Raw genomic sequence first — 23,169 nt, 5'->3', positions numbered from 1 at the left:
ACTTAGGGAGGGTGGGTGGGAAGGGAAGAGGGGAGAGAATTTGGAACTCAAAGTTTTAAAAACAGATGTTCAAAAACAAACAAAAATGTTTTTGCATGCAACAAGAAAATAAGATACACAGGCAATGGGGTGTAAAAATTTATCTTGCCCTACAAGAAAGGAAGGGAAAAGGGGATGGGAGGGGAGTGGGGTGACAGAGGGGAGCGCTGACTGGAGAACAGGGCAACCAGAATATACGCCATCTTGGAGTGGGGGGGAGGGTAGAAATGGGGAGAAAATTTGTAATCCAAACTCTTGTGAAAATCAATGCTGAAAACTAAATATGTTAAATTAATTAAAAAAAATGAGAAAAAAACAAACCCTTCACTTGACCAGCCCATTGCCTCAAGCCATGGCCCTCCATGTCTCCTTCCTTTTACAGACAAGTTCTCAGAAAAAGCTGTTTGTATTCAATGCCACCACCTCCTCGACTATCACTCACTTTCACATGCCTTCCACTCTGGCTTGTGACTTCAGCACTCAAATGAAATTGTTCCCTGCAAAGTTATCAGTGATCTCTGAATGGCCAAATCTGATGGCGTCTTCTTCTTTGCAGATACTGATACTATCTTCCCCTCTTCCTCTGGGACACACTCAACCACTCTCTCTTCTTTGCTAGATCTTCATCTATATCCTGTTCTCTGACTTTGGGTATACCCCAGGGCTCTGTCCCAGGCCTTTTCTTTTTATCACCTCATCAATTATCATTCCATCAATTTTTTTTTCTAGGATGATTCCCAGATATCCAATCTTATCCCCTTTCTTGAGCTCCATATCAACAACTGCCTAATGGATATTTCAAATCGGATGTCCAGGAGCATCTCACACTCAATATGCACCAAAACAACTGATTATTCCCTCCACCCCCACCACCACATACACGGCTTCTCCAAACTTCCCTGGTTCAGCTGGGGTACCACTATCCTTCCAGTCATATGGGTCTGCAACCGTGGAGTTCTCTCTTGTCCCTCACCTCATATTTGCAATTATTTGTCAAGTCTTGTTTATTCTACCTCCACAACAACTCTCATATCTGTCCCTTTCTCTCCATTCACATGATCAGCACCCACGTAGAGGTCCTTGTCACCTCTCAGGGAAGAGAAGGGAAAAGAAGAGAATAAACATCTCTAAAGTACCTACTATGTGCCAGGTGCTGTACTGAGTTTTTTTTTTTTAATAAATATCTTATTTCATCTTTACAACAACCCTGCAAGGTAGGTGTTATTATTATACCAATTTTACAGTGGAGGAAACTAAGGCAAACAGTGGTTAAGGGTCTGAACCACTGCAATACCTTCCTACTTGTTCTCTGTGCCTCCTCTCTCAACTCTCCAAAGCATTCAAAGTGATATTCCTAAAGCACAGATTAACCATTTTACACAAGGTGGGGGAAGGGGCACACACAGTCAATAAACTTCAGTGACTTCCTATTGCATCAAAAATACAAACTCCTGGGTTTGGCATTTTAAGCTTTTCAGCACCTGGCTCCTGCCCTTTCCAGCTTTATCCTCTAACACTCTTCCTCATATTCTCTTTGGTTTAGGGACAGACAAGGCTTTTTTGCTCTTCCTCCCATGTGGCATTCATTTCCTGTCTCTGTGTCTTTGCCCAAGCTGTACCCCATATCTGGAATGTGCACCCTCAGAATCCCTCATTTCCTTCAAACACCACCTCCTACATGAGGCTTCTCCTGATCCTCCCAGCTCCTAATGGCTCTCCCCACAAATTCCTTTGTATTATTTTGTTTATGTCTTATATGAGAGGCAGTGTGAGATGTCCTCGAAGTAAAGAAGGCCTGGGTTTATATCCCACTTCTGACACCCAGGAAGTGTGACCTTGGGCAAGTCACTTAACCTCAGTTCTCTAGGTATCACTAACATCATAAATTGCAGTATACTCAATGACCTGCATTGGCAGAGGACATTTCCTTTTCTAGAGTTCCTTCTACTAATGAAATCACAGGTCTGCCCCAAACTCCACAAATTTTGTAGATACTTACCTTGTATACACTATCATGTGTGTATGTTGTCTCCTATGGAATAAGAAGAGTTCCTTGTGGGCAGAGACTGATTTCATTTTTGTATTTGTATCTGACACACAGCAGGCACTTAATAGGTGCTTGTTGGTTAACTGATTCCTGACTATCTACCATGAAATCCTGTCATCACCTTAGTGTTGGCTAATGATTACACTCATTGTATTTATCTCTGAAATGCCAAGAAGGGAGTTTCACTTCTAAATGAAAGTCACTAACCCAGTTTACAGAAAGAAGCTGTTTTATGTTTCCCAAGGGCCAAAAGGCAATGACTGAGCTCTTCTTGCCTGTGTGTATGTGTGAGTGTGTGTGATGTTTTTTCCATTAAAAAGTCCCTGCCTACTACTATTTGGCCATTTGGCTCCTATGTGAACTCTCTTACATCCCCCAGCTGGAAGGGATCACCCTGAGCACCCTTCCCCCACTCCCTGGTTTGGATCTCTCTGAGGCACTCACCACATTCTCATTTGTATTGCAGTTATTTGTCTCCAAGGCAGTCATACCTGCTCTGCTGGAGTATAACCTTCTTGAGGGCAGGGACTGTATCAGTCTTTATATCCTTGTATCCCCAGAGCTCAGCACACAGCGGGTGCTTAATAAATGTTGGTGATGAGGACATCCAAAGAGGTGAGAGAATTGACTGGGAAAAGCAGTGAACTGAAACCAGCCATGAGAGCCCCAGATTAACAGTTGTTTGCGTAGTTTAGCAGACTAGGAATTTGTGACAAGTAGTTGTTTTGTTTTTTAAATCTGTTTATTGGACACTTCAGTAGAAAAAGGGCTGTGGTTGCTGGTCACATGGTGTGTACGCACTCATTTACAAGCACGTTCTTAATAGCAAATACCAATGTCAGATGACTTTTGCTCAGTCTTTTTTTTTTTCCTAAGGGAAAAGCCTGGATTTTTTTTTCTTCCCTAAAGGACAAATTGTACAGCCATCAGGATTTCTCACTCGCTCATTTCTGGCCTCAATTTTCTTTTATCCTCTTGGCTGATTATAAATGACTGGTATTTAGGACAAAAACATCCCAATTTCTCCTTCCCCATATTTCAGGTAGGAGGAGCCCTCAGAAATAGCAGTATCTCCTTGCTGCTGAGACAGAACCCAAAATGGATCAGGGCCTTTTCCAGGGGCCACTGGGGGCTTAGTTATTTCTCAGGCTATGTTCCATTTCAGGTTATGCCTGCCCTGTGGGTATCTCCTGATAATCACACGGAAATCTATTTGGGCTTTGGGGGAGTCAGATCCTTCAGGCAGGATAGAGCATGCCCTTGGCAGTAAGAGGGATGGAGGACAGGAGCTACATTAGCCTTTCCAATTTCCTTTTGGACTTCCTTCCTGCCTCACTTAGTGCCTTAGAGAGGGGCTTGAAAGAACAGTACACACTGGTTCTTACCCGTTTTCTGGGTCCTGCTCCAGTTTCCCATTGCCACATCTGTTGCATACAGGCCAGGAGAAAGCAGTGTTTTCGTTCACACCAACCACAGTGCCTATACTCAATAAAAAAGACAAGCAGTTCATGAGTCTTGACTAAATGCCAAGTATATATCAGGCCCTGTTCTAGGTCCTATGGCTACATGGACAAAAATAAAATGATCTCTGCTCTCAAAAAATTAATTCTATCTGGGGAGACGGCATGTATACACACACACACACACACACACACAAAAGGTAATTTTTAGGGGTGGAGCCTACGGTGTGTTGGAGCCAGCTAGAACTGTCTCTTGAGAGCCAATTATTATACTTTTAGTGTAAACATTTATACCTCAGAAATTGGGAAATGTTACAAATCTGGGCTTGGTTTATTTATTTTTTTGCTGATCATCTAGACTTAAGGAAGGATTGGAGAAAATGTTAATAATGCAGGTTAAACTGAAAAAGTGTGCCCTGAATACAGGTTTGGTTTTTTTTTTCCTCCCTTTTGAATAGTTGTTAAAATTTACAAGCACACTCCTGGGTAAAGGCGCTGGGAGCTGAGGAGGGAGCAGATCAGGAAGGGCCTTATGTAGGGAGTGGCACTGAAGCTGAGCTTTGAAAGGAACTAGGATGCTATCTGTATCCAGAGAAAGAACTGGGAAGTAGAAGTGTGTATAGAATGTTTTATCATATTTGCACCTGATGTTAGCCATCTCTAGAGTGGAGGGGAAAGAAAAAAAGAAATTTACATGATAACTTTATTATTTATTTAAAACGAATTGCAAGTTGTACATAACGGATTTGCAGTTTCACGTGCAATCATTTTTTTATTATGTTATGGAAATGTTTGTTTTATTCCATAAATTAAAAACAAAATAAATAAATAAATAAAAGAAACTAGGGATTTTAAGAGGTGAGGGTATAGAGGGAATGCATTCTGTGCATAGGGGACAGATGGGGCAAAAGCTTGGAAATAGGAGATGTAACATTGTGTTTGAGGTGCAACAGCTGGTTTGCCTGTTTGGATGTCCAGGAACAGTGTGAAGGGGAGTATAAAGCTGAAAAGGCTGGCTGGAGCCAAGTTGTGAGGGGCTTTAAATGCCCTACAGAGGTGTTTGTATTTGATCCTGAATATAATAGGGAGGCAGAGGAGTTTATTAGGCAGGAGAGCATCATGGTCCATCCTGCATGGAGGAAGATCACTTGGATGGCTCTGGAAAAGATAGATTGGAGGGAGTAAGAAACATGGGTCCCTTGCCTCATTAGAAGTACTATTACTATAGTATAGGGGAGAGTTGATGTGGGCCTGGATAAAGGGGGTGACCATGTGGAGAGAAGGGGTCAGATATGGGAGATGTATCTTGCAGCTTGTAGGGTGAGGGAGAAAAACCAGCCAAGGATGATTCTATGGCTGTGAACCTACATGACTGGGAGGGTGTTGATGCCCTTGGCATAAATAGGGAAGTTTGGAAGAAGCAGTTGATTTTGGTTAGCAGGGCCAACCCTCAACTGAATTGTTCTCCTCAAAGTTAAGAGTGACCTTATAATTGCCAACTCTACTGGTCTTTTCTTGACGTCTCTGTAGCCTCCGATGCTGTCGATTACCATTTTTTCCTGTACATTCTCTCTTCTCTGAGTTTTCATGATACTGTTCTCTCATGTTTCATTTTAAGCCTCTAACAGTTTCTTCTCAGTCTGGTTTGCTGAACCATTATCCACATCCTGTCCACTGACTGTGGGTGTCTCCCAAGGCTCTGTCTTTGGCCCTCTTCTCTCTCTGACCACTCTTTGTGACCTTATCAACTGTTGCATGCTCAGTGAAAATCTCTCTGTCTCTCTCCCTATTCAATCCTCCCCTCCCCTCCCTCACCACCCCCGCCCCAACTCTCAGACCTATATATCCAGCCCTAGTCTCTCTCCTTAGCTTCAGTCCCATGGATCACCACCTGCCTATTGTATATTTTGGAATGGATGATTCTACAGGCATCAAACTCAGTATGTCCAAAATGGAAGTCCTTATCTTTCTTCTAAAACCCACCCCCTCTTCTGAACTTCCCTATTACAGTTGAGGGTACCACCATTCTTCTAGTCACCCAGGTTCACAACTTTGGTGTCATCCTTAAATCCTCATACCCACCCCTCATATCCAATCAACTGCCAAATCTTTCACTGCTACCCTTATTTCTCTCACAGATACCCCCTTCTCTTCACTCATACTCTTGAGCTCCTTTAGTTTAGGTCTGGATATCTCCTGTACTATTTCAGTTACTTCCTGATTTGTCACCCTGCCCCAAGTCTCTTCCTATTCCAATCTGTTCTCCACAAAGCCAGCAAAGTGGTTTCACTAAAGCACATGCCTGACCATGTTACCCCCTTACTTCACAAGTTCCCAGCAGATTCTAAATAGTTTTAGTATCAAATATAAACTCTTGAGTTTAGCATTTAAAGCTCTTCACAATCTGACTTTATCCTACCTTTTTGGCCTTCTCACATATTACTTCCTTGTGGAACACTTTATATTCTAGTCCTATCTGCCTATTTTCCGTTCTTTATATCAGGGGATCTTACAGGCTATGCACATTGGTGTCAAGGGGACAAGAGAGAATGGAGGAATCTGTTCTATTTCCACATAATTCTGGGAGAAGGCAGAAATTTGTAAGGGATTAGGAAGAATCTATCAGCAAGTTAATTAGTTCAGCATCTATTACACATTAGGTGCCATGCTGGGACACCAAGGCAAAAATGAAAGAATTTCTATCTTAAAGGAATTTTCACTCTAACCATGCTAAGGAAGGGGGGAGGGGTGGGAAAGAGAGACAACAGATACAGCTACAGACATATACACAATACATACAAAGTGGATACAAGGAACTGTGGATGGAAACAGGATAGGGGATCAGGAAAAGCCTCAGGCTAAAGTTGGTGCTCTGGCTGAGTGTGGAAGGAAACCAGGAATTGCAAAAAATGGAGTGGGGTGGGGAGGGAAGGAGAGCATTCCAGAAATGACAGAGAGCCAATGCAAAGGCATAATGCTAGAAATAGAGTGTAAGAAAGCTACAGTTATCAGAGATTCCCTTTTTGTCCCCTTGCTTTGTCCTTCCCCTGACTCTCCCATCTAGTGGGGTAGCTGGGAGAGAAAAGCAACACAGTTGCACACATCACTTGGAAGATATGGGAGTCACCAACTGCAATCCTTCCAGGGAGATGGATACCCACGAGGCACTGTCTCTCTTGCCCCTGCCAGTGAGGAGTCAAGAGTGGTGTGTAGATTGTTACCCTGGGTAACTAGGAGGATGGTAGTGCTCTTAAAGGTAACAGGGAAGTTCAGAAGAGTTTGAGAGAAAAGAGAATGAGTTTTATTTTGGACATGTTAAATTTAAGATGTCTGTAGAATATCCAGTTTGAGATTTCTAATGGATAGTTGGAGATACAAGTCTGGAGGTTAGGGCTGGAAAAGTAGATCTGAGAATCACTAGTATAGAGATGATCACTTAAACCATGGGAACTGATGAGATCAAGTGAAAAAGTAGAGGGGCAGCAGCTAGGTGGCGCAGTGAGTAGAGTCAGGAGGACCTGAGTTCAAATCCAGCCTCAGGCACTTGACACACTTACTAGTTGTATGACCTTGGGCAAGCCACTTAACCCCAATTGCCCTGCCCCCTTCACTCCGAAGGAAAAAAAAAGTAGAGAGGGAAAAGAGAAGAGGGTCCAGGAAAGAGGCCTTGGGGACACCTACCTTTATAGGCTGCGACCTGAATGAAGATCTAGCAAGGGAGACTGAGAAGGACTGGTCAGACAGGTAGGAGAAGAACCAGAATAATGTCACAGAAATCTAGAGAGTATCAAGGAGTAGAAGGTAATTGCCAGTGTCAAAGACTTCAGAAAGATCAAGATGGCTGAGGATTGAAAAAAAAATTCCATTAGATTTGGCAGTGAAGAGATCATTCATAACTTTGGAGAAAGCAGTTACAATTGAATGCTGAGGTCAGAAGCCAGGCTGAAGACTTAAGAGAGTGAAAGAAAAGGAAGTAGAGGTATCAATTCTAGACGGCCTTCTTAGGAAGTGTTAGGGAGGACTAGCATCTCCAGTGTGACTGAGCCCTTTTCAGGGCTGCTCATCTACATTTGGTGCCCATCTTCATCCGACTCTCACCTGTGGCTCCAAGGAGCTGTAGCACGTACAGGGGCTACACTCTGGTAAACTATTTTGGCAGATGGGCCAAACCTGGTAGAGGGTAAAAACTGTCAGTGAGTTAGAGGGCTGTTTACCCCAAGTGTGTGAAGACTTTCCCTGGGAGGATGGCTGGATGAGAACAATTTGTTCCAATGGACATGAAGGCGGCTGAAGCAGGTGCTGTGGGGAGCTCAGCGCTTGATTAGACATCAAGATCATCCACTGCATCCCAGGCCATTGCCAGGTGTCTTGACTTTTGTCTTGCCACTGGACTTTGATGACTTTGGAAGAGAGAGTGAGGCTGACAACTTTGTACAACTCTGTCTCATTTAAATCCAATTCATGTGAATGTCAAGATATCACCCAGTGTTGTCATTGTTCCCCTTCAAAAATGAAGGATGTACAACAACAATGCCACAAAAGGGAGAGGAGATATGTAGACTTCTGTGTTGTGGAAAGAGCCTTGAACTTGGAGTCAGGAGACCTACTGAATTGAACCTCAGATAAACACTGGCTTTCTAACCACAGGCAAGCCATCTAAACTCTCTGAGCTTCATCTGTAAAACATGGATCATAATACAGCTGTTATTTATCTTAAAAAAGCTATTGTATTTTCCAAATCTTAAAGTTCTATGTAAAGGGGGATTATTATTAGGAGAGAAGGGAAGGGAAGAAGCATTGATTTTTAAAAATAAATAAATTTATTTTTAGTTTTTAACTTCCATAAGTTTTAAATTTTCTTTGCCTCCCTCCCCTCCCCCTTCCCCAGGATGGCATGCAATGCAATATAGGCTCTACATACGTAATCTTATTAAACATATTTTCACATTAGTCATGTTGTACAGAAGAATTAGAATGAATGGGAGAAACCATGAGAAAGAAAAAACAAAACAAAGACAGCAAATAGCATGCTTTGATCTGCATTCAGATTGCACATTTCTTTCTATTGATATGGATGGCATTTTCCATCATGAATCTTTCAGAGCTGTTTTAGGACTTTGCATTGCTGAGAAGAGCTAAGTTTATCAAAGTCAGTCATTGCACAATGTGGTTGTAACTGTGTACTCACTCAGCATCAGTTCATATTAAGTCTTTCCAGGTTTTACTGAAGTCCACCTGCTCATCATTTCTTATAAAACAATAGCATTCCTTTACATTCATATATCACAAGTTGTTCACCCATTCCCCAACTGATGGGCATCCCCTTAATTTCCCATTCTTGACCACCACAAAAAGAGCTGCCATAAATATTTTTGTACATGTAGGTCCTTTTCTCATTTTTATAATCTCTTTAGGATACAGCCCTAGAAGACATATTGCTGGGTCAAAGGGTATGTACATTTTTATAGCCCTTTCGGCATAGTTTCAAATTGCTGTCTAGAATGGATGGATCAGTTCACAACTCCACCAACAATGAATTAGTGTTCCAATTTTCCCACATCTTCTCCAGCATTTATAATTTTCCTGTTTGTCATATTAGCCAATCTGGTAGGTGTGATGTGGTATCTAAGAGTTGTTTTGATTTGCATTTCTCTAATCAGTAGTGATTTAGAACATTTTTTCATATGACTATATATAGCTTTAATTTCTTCCTCTGAAAACTGCCTGTTCATATCTTTAACCAAATTGGGAAATGACTTGCATTCTTATAAATCTGACTCAGTTCTCTGTATACTTTAGAGATGAGGCCTTTATCAGAGACACTGTAAAAATTCTTTCTCAATTTTCTCCTTCCCTGCTAATCTTAGTTGTATTGGCTTTGTGCAAAAACTTTTCAATCTAATGTAATCACAATTATCCATTTTGTATTTCATAATGTTGTCTCTCTTCTTTGATCATAAATTCCTCCATTCTCCATAGATCTGACAGGTAAACTATTCCTTGCTCTCCTAATGTGCTTATAGTATCAGCCTTTATATCTAAATCATGTACCCATTTGGACTTTATTTTGGTATACGGTGTAAGGTTTTGGCCTATGCCCAGTTTTTGCCATACTGTTTTCCAGTTTTCCCAGCTGTTTTTGTCAGAGTGAGTTCTTATCCCAGAAGCTGGGGTCTTTGGATTTATCAAACAGTAGATTACTATTGTCGTTGACTACTATATCTTGTGTATGTAACCTATTCCACTGATCCACCACTCTATTTCTTAGCCAGTACCAAATAGTTTTGATGATTAATGCATTATAATACAATTCAAGATCTGGTACAGCTAGGCCACCTTCCTTAGCATTTCCTTTCATTAATTCTCCTGATATTCTGGACTTTTCTTCCTCCAGATGAATTTTATTATTATTTTTTCTAGCTCTATAAAATATTTTTTTTTTTTGTAGTTTGATTGGTATGGCACTGAATAAATAAATTATAGAATTGTCATTTTTATTATATTAGCTTGGCCTATCCATGAGCAAGTGATGTTTTTCCAATTATTTAGATAAGACTTTATTTGTGTGAAAAGTGTTTTGTAATTGTATTCATATGGTTCCTGGGTTTGTTTTGGTAGGTAGTCTCCCAAATATTTTATAATGTCTACAGTAACTTTGAATGGAATTTCTCTATCTCTTGCGGTTGGGCTTTGTTAGTAATATGTAGAAATGCTGATGATTTATGTGGGTTTATTTTATATCCTGCAACTTTGCTAAAGTTGTTTATTATTTCTAGTTTTTTACTTGATTCACTAGGATGCTCTAATATATCATCATATCATCTGCAAGGAGTGATAGCTTAGTTTCTTCTTTGCCTATTCTATTTCCTTCAATTTCTTTTTCTTCTCTTATTGTTAAAACTAATGTTTCTAGTACCATATTGAATATGGAAATGCTTCTAAGCTTACCCCCATTACATACAATGCTTGCTGCTGGTTTTAGGTAGATGCTACTTATCATTTTAAGGAAGGCTCCATTTATTCCTATGCTCTCTAGTGTTTTTAAAAGGAATGGGTATTGTATTTTGTCAAAAGCTTTTTCTACATCTATGGAGATAATCATATGGTTTCTCTTAGTTTTGTTGTTGATATAATCAATTATGCAAATAGTTTTCCTAATAATGAACCAGCCCTACATTCCTGGTATAAATTCTACCTGATCATAATGTATTATTCTTGTGATAAGTTGCTGTAATCTTTTTGCCAATATTTTATTTAAAATTTTTGCATCTATATTCATTAGGGAAATTGGTCTATAATTTTCTTTCTGTTTTGACTCTTCCTCATTTAGGTATCAGTACCATATTTGTATCACAAAAAGAATTTGGTAGGACTCCTTCTTTGCCTATTTTCCCAAATAGTCTATATAGTATGGGAATTAATTGTGTTTTAAATGTTTGATAGAATTCACTTGGAAATCCATCTGGCCCTGGGGATTTTTTCCTAGGGAGTGCAATGATGGCTTGTTCAATTTCTTTTTCTGAGATGGGGTTATTTAAGTATTTTACTACCTCTCCTGTTAATCTGGGCAATTTATATTTTTGTAAATATTCACCCATTTCACTAAGATTGTCAAATTTATTGGCACACAGTTCCTAATTATTGTTCTAATTTCTTCTTCATTGATGGTGAATTCCCTTGATATTGGTAATTTGGTTTTCTTCTTTCTTTTTTTTTTTTTAAATCAAATTAACCAAAGGTTTATCTACTTTACTGGTTTTTTTTTTTCATAAAACCAGCACTTAGTTTTATTTATTAGTTCAATAATTTTCTTAATTTCAGTTTTATTAATCTCTCCTTTGGTTTTCAGTATTTCTAATTTGGTATTTAATTGGGGATTTTGAATTTGTACTTTTTTGGGCTTTTTTAATTGCATGCCCAATTCATTGACCTCTTCTTTCTCTATTTTATTCATGTAAGTATTCAAAGATGCAAAATTTCCCCTAAGAACTGCTTTCACCGCGTCCCATAAGTTTTGGTATATTGTGTCATTATTGTCATTCTCTTGGATGAAGTTACTGATTATTTCCATGATTTGTTGTTTGACTCACTCATTCTTTAGGATTAGATTATTTAGTTTTCAATTAATTTTTAGTTGATCTTTCCATGGCCCTTTATTACATATAATTTTTATTGCATCATGATCTTAAAAGGAGGCATTTAATATTTCTGCCTTTCAGCACTGGATTGTGAGGTTATTATGCCCTTGTACATGGTCAATTTTTGTGTAGGTGCCATGTACTGCTGAATAAAAGGTTTATTCCTTTCTATTCCCATTCAATTTTCTCCAGAGGTCTACCATATCTAACTTTTCTAAAATTCTATTCACCTCCTTAACTTCTTTCTTGTTTATTTTGAGGTTAGATTTATCTAGTTCAGAAAGGGGGAAGTTGAGGTCCCCCAATAGTATAGTTTTGCTGCCTATTTCTTCCTGTAACTCCCTTAACTTCTCCTCCAAGAATATGGATGCTATACTACTTGGTGCATATGTGTTAGGTAATGATATTACTTCATTGTCTATGGTGCCTTTTAGCAGGATATAGTTTCTTTCCTTATCTCTTTTAATTAGATCTATTTTTGCTTTTGCTTCATCTGAGATTAGGATTGCTACCCCTACTTTTTTTTACTTTAGCTGAAGCATAATATATTCTCCTCCAGCCTTTTACCTTTACCCTGTGTGTATCTCCTTATTTAAATATGTTTCTTGTAAACAACATACTATAGGATTATGGTTTTTAATCCATTCTGCTATCCACTTCCATTTTATGGGAAACTTCATCCCATTCACATTCACAGTTATGATTACTATCTGTGTCTTTCTCTCCATCCTATTTCTCTCCCCTTATGCTTTTATTTCTTCCTTCTCTCTTTCCCTCCTCAAAAGAGTTTTGCTTTTGACTACCACTTCCCTTAAACTTCCCTCCCTTCTATCAGCCCTCTCCCTTTTCTCTCCCTTTTCCCTTACTACTTCTTCCCTCCCTTCTAACCACCCTCTCCCTTCTCTTTCCCCTATCCCCTCCTAATGCTTATGGAGCAAGTTAGATTTCTATACCTCAGTATGTTATTCCCTCCTTGAATCAAATCCCCATAAGAGTAAAGTTCAAACAATGCTCATCTCCCTCCAGTCTTTCCTTCCACTGTAAAATGTTTTTGTGCCTCTTCATGTGATGTAATTAACTCTTTTCTGTCTCTTCCTTTCCTCTTCTTCCATTACAATCCCTTTTCACCCCTTAATTAGGGTTTTTATCATCACATCAGTTAATTTATACCCACACCCTCTATCTATGTATATTCCTTTTAGAAGTAATTCTCAAAATTTATAAATATCATCTTTCCATGTAGGGATGTAAACAGTTTGCCTTTATTGAATAACATGTTTGTTGTTTGTTTTTCCCCTTTCCTATTTACCTTTTTATTCATCTCTTGAATCTTGTATTTGAAGATCAAACTTTTGTTGAGCTCCAGTCTTTTCATCAGGAAGGTCTGGAAGTTCCCTATTTCATTAAATATCCATCTTCTTGCCTAAAAGATTATGATCAGTTTTGCTGGGTAGTTGATCCTTGGTTGTAATCCAAGCTCCTCTGCCTTTTGGAATATCATATTCCAAGCTTTTCAATCTTTTAATGTAGAAGCTGCAAAGTCCTGTATGACCTTGACTGTAGTTCCATGATATCTGAATTGTTTCTTTCTGGCTGCTTTCAGTATTTTCTCCTTTACCTGATAATTCTGGAATTTGGCTATAATATTCCTTGGTATTTTCAATTTGGGATCTCTTTCAGGAAGTGATTGGTGGATTCTTTCAATGATTGTTTTACCCTCTGTTTCTAGGACCTTGGGGCACTTTTCCTTGATTTCTTGGAAAATGCTGTCCAGGCTCTTTTTTTCATCATGGCCTTCAGGTAGACCAATAATTCTTAAATTATCTCTCCTGGATCTATTTTCCAGGTCAGTTGTTTTTCCAACGAGGTATTTTAGGTTTTCTTCTATTTTTTCATTCTTTTGATTTTGGTTGACTGATTCTTGATGTCTCATAGATTCATTAGCTTCCACTTGCCCAATTCTAATTTTTAATGAATTGTTTTCTTCAGTTAACTTTTGTACCTCTTTTCCCATTTGGTAAATTCTACTTAAAAGGAGTTGTTTTCTTCAGTGTACTTTTTTTTTTTCCATTTTGTCAATTGTGTTTTTAAAGGAATTGTTCACTTTTTTCCTACCTCTCTAATTTGACTTTTAAAATCCTTCTTGAGCTCTTCCAAGAAAGCTTTTTGGGCTTGACACCAGTTCATATTCCCCTTTGAGGTTTCAGATGTGGGTATAGTGACGATGCTATCCTCCTCCCTGTCCCCATAAGAAGAATCTGTGGTCTTTGATTTTCTATGTTGCTTCTTGCTCGTGGTGTTTGCCTTTGTCCTGGCTTTTAAAGTTGATCTCTGCTTCTGGGGCACAGGGAGCACTGTCCTGCACTTCTTGTGTTGGGGGCTAGGGGTCTAGTTATTGGCTTTGTGTGCTGGGGCCTCAGGTTCTGGCTGCTGGAGGTGGTAGAGGCTGTAGCTTACCTGGTGCTGAGCTGGAGCTGGTGATGGTGGTTGGTGTGTGCTGATGCCAGGTGGGGTTTTACTGCATTTTCCCCCTGGGTTACACTGAAGCTTGAGGGTGGAGGTGTGGTGGTGGGGGTGATCTGGCCACTGGACATCACCTCTTTGCCATGGGCTGTGCTAGAGCACAAGTAGGCTCAGCAGTTGGTCGACACCCATCTGCTGTGCAAGTGATGGTTCTCTGTGCTGATGTCTGCTGGTTCCCCTGTCTGTGGGAAGACTCGGGGTGGGGGGGGGGTGGCCCTTGCCTACTCCTCCACCATGAGGCTCAGGATCTCCTTCTGGTTTGCTGAGGTGGGGCTTGCTGAGATGCCTCACATCCTGTGCTGGTCGCCTTCAGCCACAGCAAGAGGGACCTTTCCCGTTAATCCCCCTAGCCTCATGAGCTAAAAAACTGCTGCACCCCTTCTTTCTGCTGGTACCACTGTTTCAGTATTTTTCCTGGGATGGTATTTTGTGGGCTTTTTAAGGTCATTAAGAGATAATGAAAGTGACTTACTGCTTACTCGGCCATCTTGGCTCCCAGAAGTCAGGAATGAGCATTGATTAAGTACCTACTATATGCCAGGCACTGTGCTAAGTACTTTACAAATATTATCTCATTTATTATAAGGCATATCATTTATAAGTACTTAGATTTTTTTAGAAGTATTTTTAAAAGCATTTCTATACTTTTATTTGTGCACATCCTGCCTGCCCCAATAGTCTGTAAGTCCATCAAAGGGCCAAGTTTATCTCTTCCATTTCTCTGTGTATATCACCTAATACAATGGTCTGAACAGCATCATCACTTGGTAAATATTGATTAATCAAAATGTGGGTCTCAGTTTCCTTCCTGGGGAACTCTGGCTCTTAACAAGTAAAGGAATTAAAACACACAACATACACATACCCAAACACACACACTACAACCAGTAAGGTCCCTAGTAAAATAACAGAGATGCTTCTTAAAATCATCCAAAAACATTAAAAGTAGCTTAGAGTTCTTCCCTCCTTCAAGTCAGATGCAAGTTACCAATAGGATTTTGAATATGGGTGCAAGCAGGTGATGTATTTCAGAAGCATCCAAAATAGGAGGTAAAGTGCCTATGAAACTGCTTCAGTGATGAGGCCCTCGGTGAGCTGCATATCAAAAAGTATCTGAAGCCAGATTTGAACTCAGGAAGAGGAGTCCTTCTGACTTCAGGCCTGGCCCTCTATCCACTGCGACATCTAGCTGCCCTCTCTACATGCTACCAAATGCTAAGAAGCATACAGGGATAGTAATCCATTGTTGTTGTTCCTCCTTCATTTTCAAAGAGGACCAATGACATCATGGGGTGATGTCTTAACTTGACTGTAAATTGGTGAATTGGATTTAAGTGAGGCAGAACTGCACAAAGTCAGCCTCATTCTTTCTTCCCGAGCCAGTGAAGTCCAGTGACAGGACAAAAGTCAAGACTTTGGTGATGGCCCAGCACGAAGTGGATGACCTTGGTGTCTTTGATGCCTGACCAAGCTCTAAGCACTCATGCCACAGTACGCACTTCAGCCAGCTTCATGTCCGTTGGAACAAACTGTTCTCATCCATCCATTCTTCTGGAGAAAGTCTTCACATGCTTAGGGAAGATATCTTGTAACTCACCAACAGTCTGGAGGCCTGTTGGTTACCCTCAACCTGGTTTAGCCCATCTGCCAAGATGGTTTACCAGAGTGTGGCCACTGCTATGGTTTCTTGGAGCCACAGGTGAGAGTTGGGTCAAGGTGGACATCACAAGTGGATAAACAATCCTGAAAAGGACTGGGCAAGCCCTCACATCAGGGTCCATTGCTTATTCCTTTCTCCCACCAAAAAGGGAACAAAGCTAGTTACACCATAGTCAAGTGAGTAAAAGCCTACCTGCTTCCTGGAGGATGGCGACCATGACTTAGACCAACTAGTAAAATCAGGTACTTTCCCTACTGGGTATTCTGAATCAGTGAGGTCTCCAATACAGGCAAAATTATGAAAACCTTGACCCATACAATAATGTTACATGGAAGGCTTGGAAAGTTTCTGGATATCATTTACACAATCGCAAAAAAAAAAAAAGCAAACAAACAGGCTGCCTTTGTTGGAAAGTGTTGAAATTAATAAAAGAGGAGGGAAAATGCAAAATGTGGTACAACTTTTCAGAAGAAAGAAGTGGGATCCATTTCAGTGACTGGTGGACAAGCTGCTGTACTCCATGGAAAATGAACAAGAGGAAGAAATTGATCTGGAGAGGAGACAATAGAATTGGGAGCAAGAAGCCAGCCTGGTCAATTAAAATAAATCATGCGGTACACACATGAATGAATGATGATTATTAAATTAGAGCTGGAGGATGTTACAGGAAAAATAGTCTCTGATTTTGGAAAATCGGCACTAGTTAATTAAATTAAACTTGCAAAACTACTTCAAATGGGTAAGTCATTGGATGAAAAGCAGACTGAAGTCAACAATGGCTAATGATAAAGTTCAGCTGGTCTGCAGCCGGAAGGCAGTGTCTAATAATTCATAATTATTGGGGTGATACTCCAACTTCTAACAGTTAGGTGGTTCAGTGGAGAATATCCGGCCTGGAGTTAAGAAGACCTGAGTTCAAATCTGGCTTCAGATATTTACTAGAGGAATGATCCTAGGCAAGGCACTTAACTTGTTTGTCTCAGTTTCCTCATCTGTAAAATGGGGATAATAGTAGCACTTACCTCCAAGGGCTGCTGTGAGGTCAAATGAGACAATAAAGGGCAGTATGATACCATGCTGTATAAATGTTGTTGTTGCTATTAAACACCGGCATTACTATAGTTAGTCAGGCAAGGAGCATTTATTAGTATTATATATAATATATATAATATAAATTAAATTATAATAAAATTATTCCTTACTCCAGGCCCAGCACTCAGTGAACTATGGTGCCTCCTAGCTTCCCATACACCCTGTTACATTTCCTGATTGAAGGGGTGAAGCATTCAACATTTATCTTGCTTTCATTTGGAGATCGACGGTTGCATCTCTATGGAAAAATAAAAGCATTTTCCTTTTCTTCTAAGAAGTATTATAGAACTGCAGCTACTGTTCCACTTTCCATCTTTGCACATAAAATACTATTTTAATCTAGTCCTATTCTTTATAGAATAAAGAGAAAAAAGATATCAGGCGAGAGGTGAGGTAAGCCCTCACAAGAAGAGAATGCTATCTCAATGCTGTTTCAGTCCTGTCAGAGTCTTCATGACCCCATTTGGGGTTTTCTTGGCAAAGATATTGGAGTGGTTTGCTATCTCCTTCTTCAGCTCATTTCCTAGAGGAGGAAACTGAGGCAAACAGGGTTAAGTGACTTGCCCAGCTAGAAAGCAGTAGAACTGGGATTTGAACCCCAGTCAACGGGGTCCAAGTCTAATGAAATTTTTACCATACTAATCTACTTAGCCAATTTTAGAAAGAAAAAGAAAATAATTAAATTTTAGGTATCCTAAGATCAACAGCTCCCCAGTTGATATGGAAAAAAGATGGTGCATTCACAAATGTTAGTATTTACTATGACACTCCACTCACAGGGATTCCATCAGGAACCATAAGGGCCTTTGAACCAATGACAGTTTAATTGTCTTCCATCAGTATCTTTCAGACCCAGCCCAGGGTAAATGTTCAAAATTGAGTAATCACTAAAATTAGTACAGTCCTGTGATTCCCATGACATGGAGACAAGGAGCTGGTGGTGAGGGAGGGGACATGGGAGGGAACATGGCCCAGGGGTCAGAAGATGTGAGTTGATATAGCCAAGCAATGCCTCTTACTGCTTCTGTACCTTTCGGAGAAAATCATTTGACCTCTGTGGGCTTTAGTTTCCTTAGCAAAACGAAGGGGTTTAAGGTCCCTTCTGCCTCAATAATACTGTGGTATCCTAAGGTCACTGCTAGAAAGTTGCAAGTCCATTCTGTGGGTTTCCCAGGGGATTCCTCAGGCATTCGTAGAAAAGGACCATAAGGACCTCAGATGGAAAATGGGTGTGTTGGAGGCTCAGGGAGATACAGAACAAGGTAAGAAGAAAGCAGGAGTTGGATGAAGCTGAAGGTATGGAAGAAAGGAAGTATGGCTCCCCTTAGTACATAAATGAGATGAAATTTAAATTTAATTAATTAATGTATCACAGCCAACACTAAGGGGTTAAATCTGGGCTAGCCTTGGCAGGGCCCCTCATGGTAACTGCAGGATGAAGGCTCAGAGTCCTTGTACTCAATGGAAGTCTGTGCCTGGGCCAAGGAACTTGATTGGATGTGGGAGTTAATGAGTGGGTGGCATGACCAATCTTGGTTTGCTATTCTGCAGCTGAGGCTGTTTTTTTTTTTTTAATCCCTAGTTAGACTGCTTCTTATCAGGAGATCTGGCAGCACTGCAGTCCTGCCTGAGCAGAGGTACACTTTATGATAACAACTGTGTTTGCACATTTGATTGACTTAGCTCAATTCAATTCAAGGGGTTTTGTAATGACGACAAAACCTAAAAGTGAAAATCAAATTTTTAAAAAATTTTACTATTTTATTTATGAAAAAATTTTTTAAAAATGTTTTTAAAGCCCTCCTACATTAAAACAATTTTCTAATTGGAATGGTCTGCAAACTTTTTATTAATTGTATGGCTCTGTTTGTCTAATTCCTACCTACTCTTCAAGGTTCAGTTTAAATGCTGTTTTTTTTTTTTAAGAAGTCCTGACTGATCTCACCCTCCTTTGAGCACTGCTTTGTGGCCAATACTCATCCTACTGCTTAGAGTTGAACATATTTACACACATGCAAAATATCTCTGTCTCCACACACACACACACACATACACACACACACACACTCACTCTTACTTCTTTGTCCCCCTCTTCTTAGTCCCTTCTCTACTCGAGCATATAATCGGCAACCTTCAGATGTGGCTGCTGGGTACCTTGTGTTACTCAAAAGGGCATGGGCATAGTGAGCACAGGATTGTGCTAGGTGAGTATGTCTGCATGGCCTCTGAAAGCTCTGATTTACCACTGGGAATCTTTTCATTACAATTTATCAAAAGTTGACTATTTAAGTATTTCCTTGGTGTACCTTATTCTTATGTAAACTCAAGATAAAAAAAAGCAATAATAATACAAAAAAGTAAAGAAGCAATCATCCTATTAATAGGCAAGTTCACAGAGGTATTTCCTTAATCAGCAAGATTCTCTATTATACTTAAGGTTGGATTCAGTTTACAAAAGTTTAATTGCATTTTGCCCAGAAATAAGGCTATAAAGTCACCTTAGTGAAACACAGAGCAATGCAAAAGAGATTGGGTCTATATCTATATAGGCATGACAAAATGGATAAAAACTTCTCTAGACTCTGATAATCACTTGGACAGGCAGTCTTTGAGTTAGCGCGCGCGCGCACACACACACACACATACTTTTTTTTGTATAAGCCCAGAATTGAGTGGTAGGAGATTACATCATTATATTAAGAACCACAAATGAATTGATATGTATAGGCCTTCCATTAGAATAGCTCACAGTTGCTCTCTAAGTTAGTAAATGGTCTTAAAGAGTGGCTGCAGCTAAAAAAATCCATGACCCTGAAGCCAACAGGGTGATAAGCCTCTCTTCAAATTCAGTTAGGTCAGTCCTAGAAAAACACACATCCATCACATTGGGTCCATCAAAGTAGGAGGTTGGTGGAGAGGATTATTTTGGGGAAATTTCAAAAGTGCCTTCGACGACCCCAAACTACTTGCTGCTACAAATACCACCCCCCACCCTCGAAGCATGAACATTCTCCTAGTGATGCTATAGGGCTGGAAATCATGGAATACCAGGATCTCAGAAAAGTCAAACTCACGGGTAGCCCAAAGATCAATGGAACGCCTGATGCATATTAGCAATGCTGTAAGTGAGGAGCGGAATAGAAGGCATTATTGAGAAATTTGACTAGAAAAGAAGTGAGTCAGTCACATAACAAAAATGAGAAATGGCAGATGAATACTAGTACCTCAAAAACATTAAAAGAGCAAGAGGAAGAATCTTTTATGGATCAATGGAAGCAAAGAGTCCCCCAGGATGGGAAGGTGAGAAGGGACTGAAGAGAGCACCCCCACCACTTAAATCACCAAATCCTCAGAATGTTCAAATGACATACGTACAACTTTTCATGAGTTCACAGCACAAAGTAAGGCCCACATGGACTAGCTAATACTCTAAGATGTCAAACCACAGTAATGAAATAGCCAGGGTTTACACAGTACTTCAAGGTGTACAGAGCTCTTTACATACTAGACTCTGGGAAGTGGGCGCTAGTATTATGCCCATTTTATAGATATGGAAACTGAGGCTGGTAATATATCTATTAACAATAAGAAAGCATGCCAATGACACATTTTATTGTCAGAAATTATTCTGTTGTTGTTGTTCAGTTGTGTCTGCTTCTTCATGACCCCATCTGGGGTTTTCTTGGCAAAGATACTGGAGTAGTTTGCTATTTCCTTCTCCAGCTCATTTTACAGATGAGGAAACTGAGGCAAACAAGGTTAAGCAACTTGCCCAGGGTCACACAGCTGGTAAGTGTCTGAGGTCAGATTTGAACTCAAGAAGACGAATCTTCCTCACTCCAGGCCTGCCATTCTATCCACCGCACCACCTAGCTGCTACTTCAGAAATTATTACCATTGTCCTTGCTAGAAATCGGAGAGTTGGTACAAGGTATTATTACCCTATGGCAGGGTACACTCCTCCTTCCTTTTCTTCTCGCCAAGCAAGGTAGGCTATGGTAGACCTACTGCAGAGGTCACTTCTGCCTCTCCCGGGATGGTACCTTGCTCAGTGATGGTGGAAGCTGTATATTGATCACCACAGCCTATCCAAGTAGTATTCTCTGCCTCAGCCCCAACAGTTCAGCTCTCCCCTCAGCCAGGCCTGTACCAGAGACAGTGCCACTCACCGTCTTTCCCTCTTCAGCCTTTGCAAACAACAGAATTTTCTCCAAAGCCTGCAAGCCTTGTCCAACTTTGTTTAAAGAAGCTCTGTTCTCAGGGCATCTTTGTTAAAGTATTGCTATCCAAACTGCATAACTTTTAATCGCAAAGTATCTGTGAGTGCACTTTAATCCTGTTTCCCTGAAGAACTAAAATAAACAGTACGCAGAGAACTCCAGGGGCAGGGGCTCATGTCTTCCATTATCAGCACAATAAATATAACCCTTGAAGGAAGTGCCAGTGATAATCTTTAAGTTGCCTCAATTAAAGAGATCAAGAAAAAAAAATCAACATTAAGAGCAAGGCCAAAGAAAATCTTTTACTTACAGTGTATTTAACAAGTGGAATGAAAAAAGAAAAAAAAAAGAGACCAAATAGAACTAGCTCAGCCACAAATAGGAGTCTATACCACTCTGGGGGGGGGGGGGAAGGACAACAGAAGAAATAATTTTCACTTCCCTGAGGACAGGGGCTGTCTTTTGCCTCTTTCTATATTGCTAGCACTTACCTGGCACACAGAAGGCACTCAATAAATGTTTATTGATTGATTGATTAATACATAATTGAACAATAGCCCACCGGCTCTGTCTAGATGAGGTAGCACAAAGTGATAAAAGGGCATTGAGCCAGGGTCAGAAAACCTGGGTTCACATTCACATCTGTATGACATTGGGCAAATGACTTCAACCCTCTTGGTCTTTGTTTAAGGAGGGCATTGGACTGGGTGATTTCTAGTGTCTCTGCCAGCTCAAAATCCTAGGATACCTTCACAAGAACTATGAACTATCAAGTCTCACTTATTAGTCACCCCTTACATGCCAAGCACAGAGGACATGCGATAAAGACAAAAGGGAAGTAATTTCCTGGTTTCTAGGAGCTTACATTCTATTGGGGAGACATGTAAATACAAGACAGATGTGAGATCATTTTAGTGGAGGCAGGTAATGCACCAGAGTTTTGGGGGATCAGAAAAGGCCTCATGTAGTAGAAGGTTGTCCTTGAGATGAAACTGTAACAACAATGCTACTTGCCACTACTGTGGCTGTGCAAGGCCAATCACAGCAGCACACAGGAGTGCTGCTAGCATAGGTTCTTTGATCTGCTTTTCTAAGAAAAGCAACTTTAAGCAGTTTACAGTCTCACTTTAGTCAAATATACATATATCATTCACTTAGTTCAGGGGGAAAAGCCAGCACCCTGAACTTCAAAGCAAATACAAACAGAAATTACAAACAGAGAAAATATAATCAGAGCAAATAACACAAATCAACAGACAGGCTTCTAGCTGTCTGACCAAAGCTACACATACAGAGTTATCAGAGAGAGAAGAACCAACATCTGGGTTTTCAAAGCCAGGGGGCTCATTAATGGCTACCCAGAGTCTCCACACCAACACCCTTCCAATGAGTGAGCCGCAAACAAAATGCTAACCTCAGAGTATATGTACATTTCTTCATACCTCTCCTGACCTAACTAGCAAAATGGTGTGGGCCTTCTTACAAACAAAGGCAAGACTCAATCAAAAGCACTTGATTGCTTCAGTGCTGAGAAGCACTCCAAAAAAAAAAAAAGACAACAAAAAGTCCCACTTTGCTTGCCCTTACAGAAACTTGAAGGAAATTTGGGATTCTAAGAAGTAGAGGTGAGGTGGGAGTGCATTTCAGGCATGGGGGGGAGCCAGTGTGAAAGGACTGGGGAGGACATGGAATGTTGTGTATAAGGAATATAAAGAAGGCCCACTGGGCTGGACCAAATAGTGCAGAAGAGTCATGGTGTGTGATGAGAAAGGTGAGTTGTGGCCAAGTTGTGAAGAGTTTGACAGGACAAAAAGAAAACTTTTTATGATCCTAGAAGTGACAGGGAGCCACTGAGGTTTATTGAGGAAGGGAATAACATAGTCATTTTTTAGGAAAATGAAACTGGTAGCTATGTAGAGGATGTGGAGGATGGATTGAGGAGGAGAGAAATGAGACAGGGAGACCAATTAGGAGGATATTGTTAAGTTCA

General features: G+C 40.3%; 1 protein-coding gene across 1 annotated transcript in view; it reads right to left on the bottom strand.

Moving 5' to 3' along the window:
* The window catches only part of SPIDR (scaffold protein involved in DNA repair), a 573,123-nt gene that overhangs the window by 15,172 nt on the left and 534,782 nt on the right, over nt 1–23,169 (bottom strand). The window contains exon 17 of the mRNA XM_036758339.1: nt 3,472–3,565. Within this exon, the coding sequence (XP_036614234.1) occupies nt 3,472–3,565 (94 nt within the window). The remainder of the gene's footprint in view (nt 1–3,471; nt 3,566–23,169) is intronic.

This window comes from Trichosurus vulpecula, chromosome 1 (genome assembly GCF_011100635.1).
Source record: "Trichosurus vulpecula isolate mTriVul1 chromosome 1, mTriVul1.pri, whole genome shotgun sequence".
NCBI lineage: Eukaryota > Metazoa > Chordata > Mammalia > Diprotodontia > Phalangeridae > Trichosurus > Trichosurus vulpecula.
This window is presented reverse-complemented; position numbering and strand designations above follow the sequence as displayed.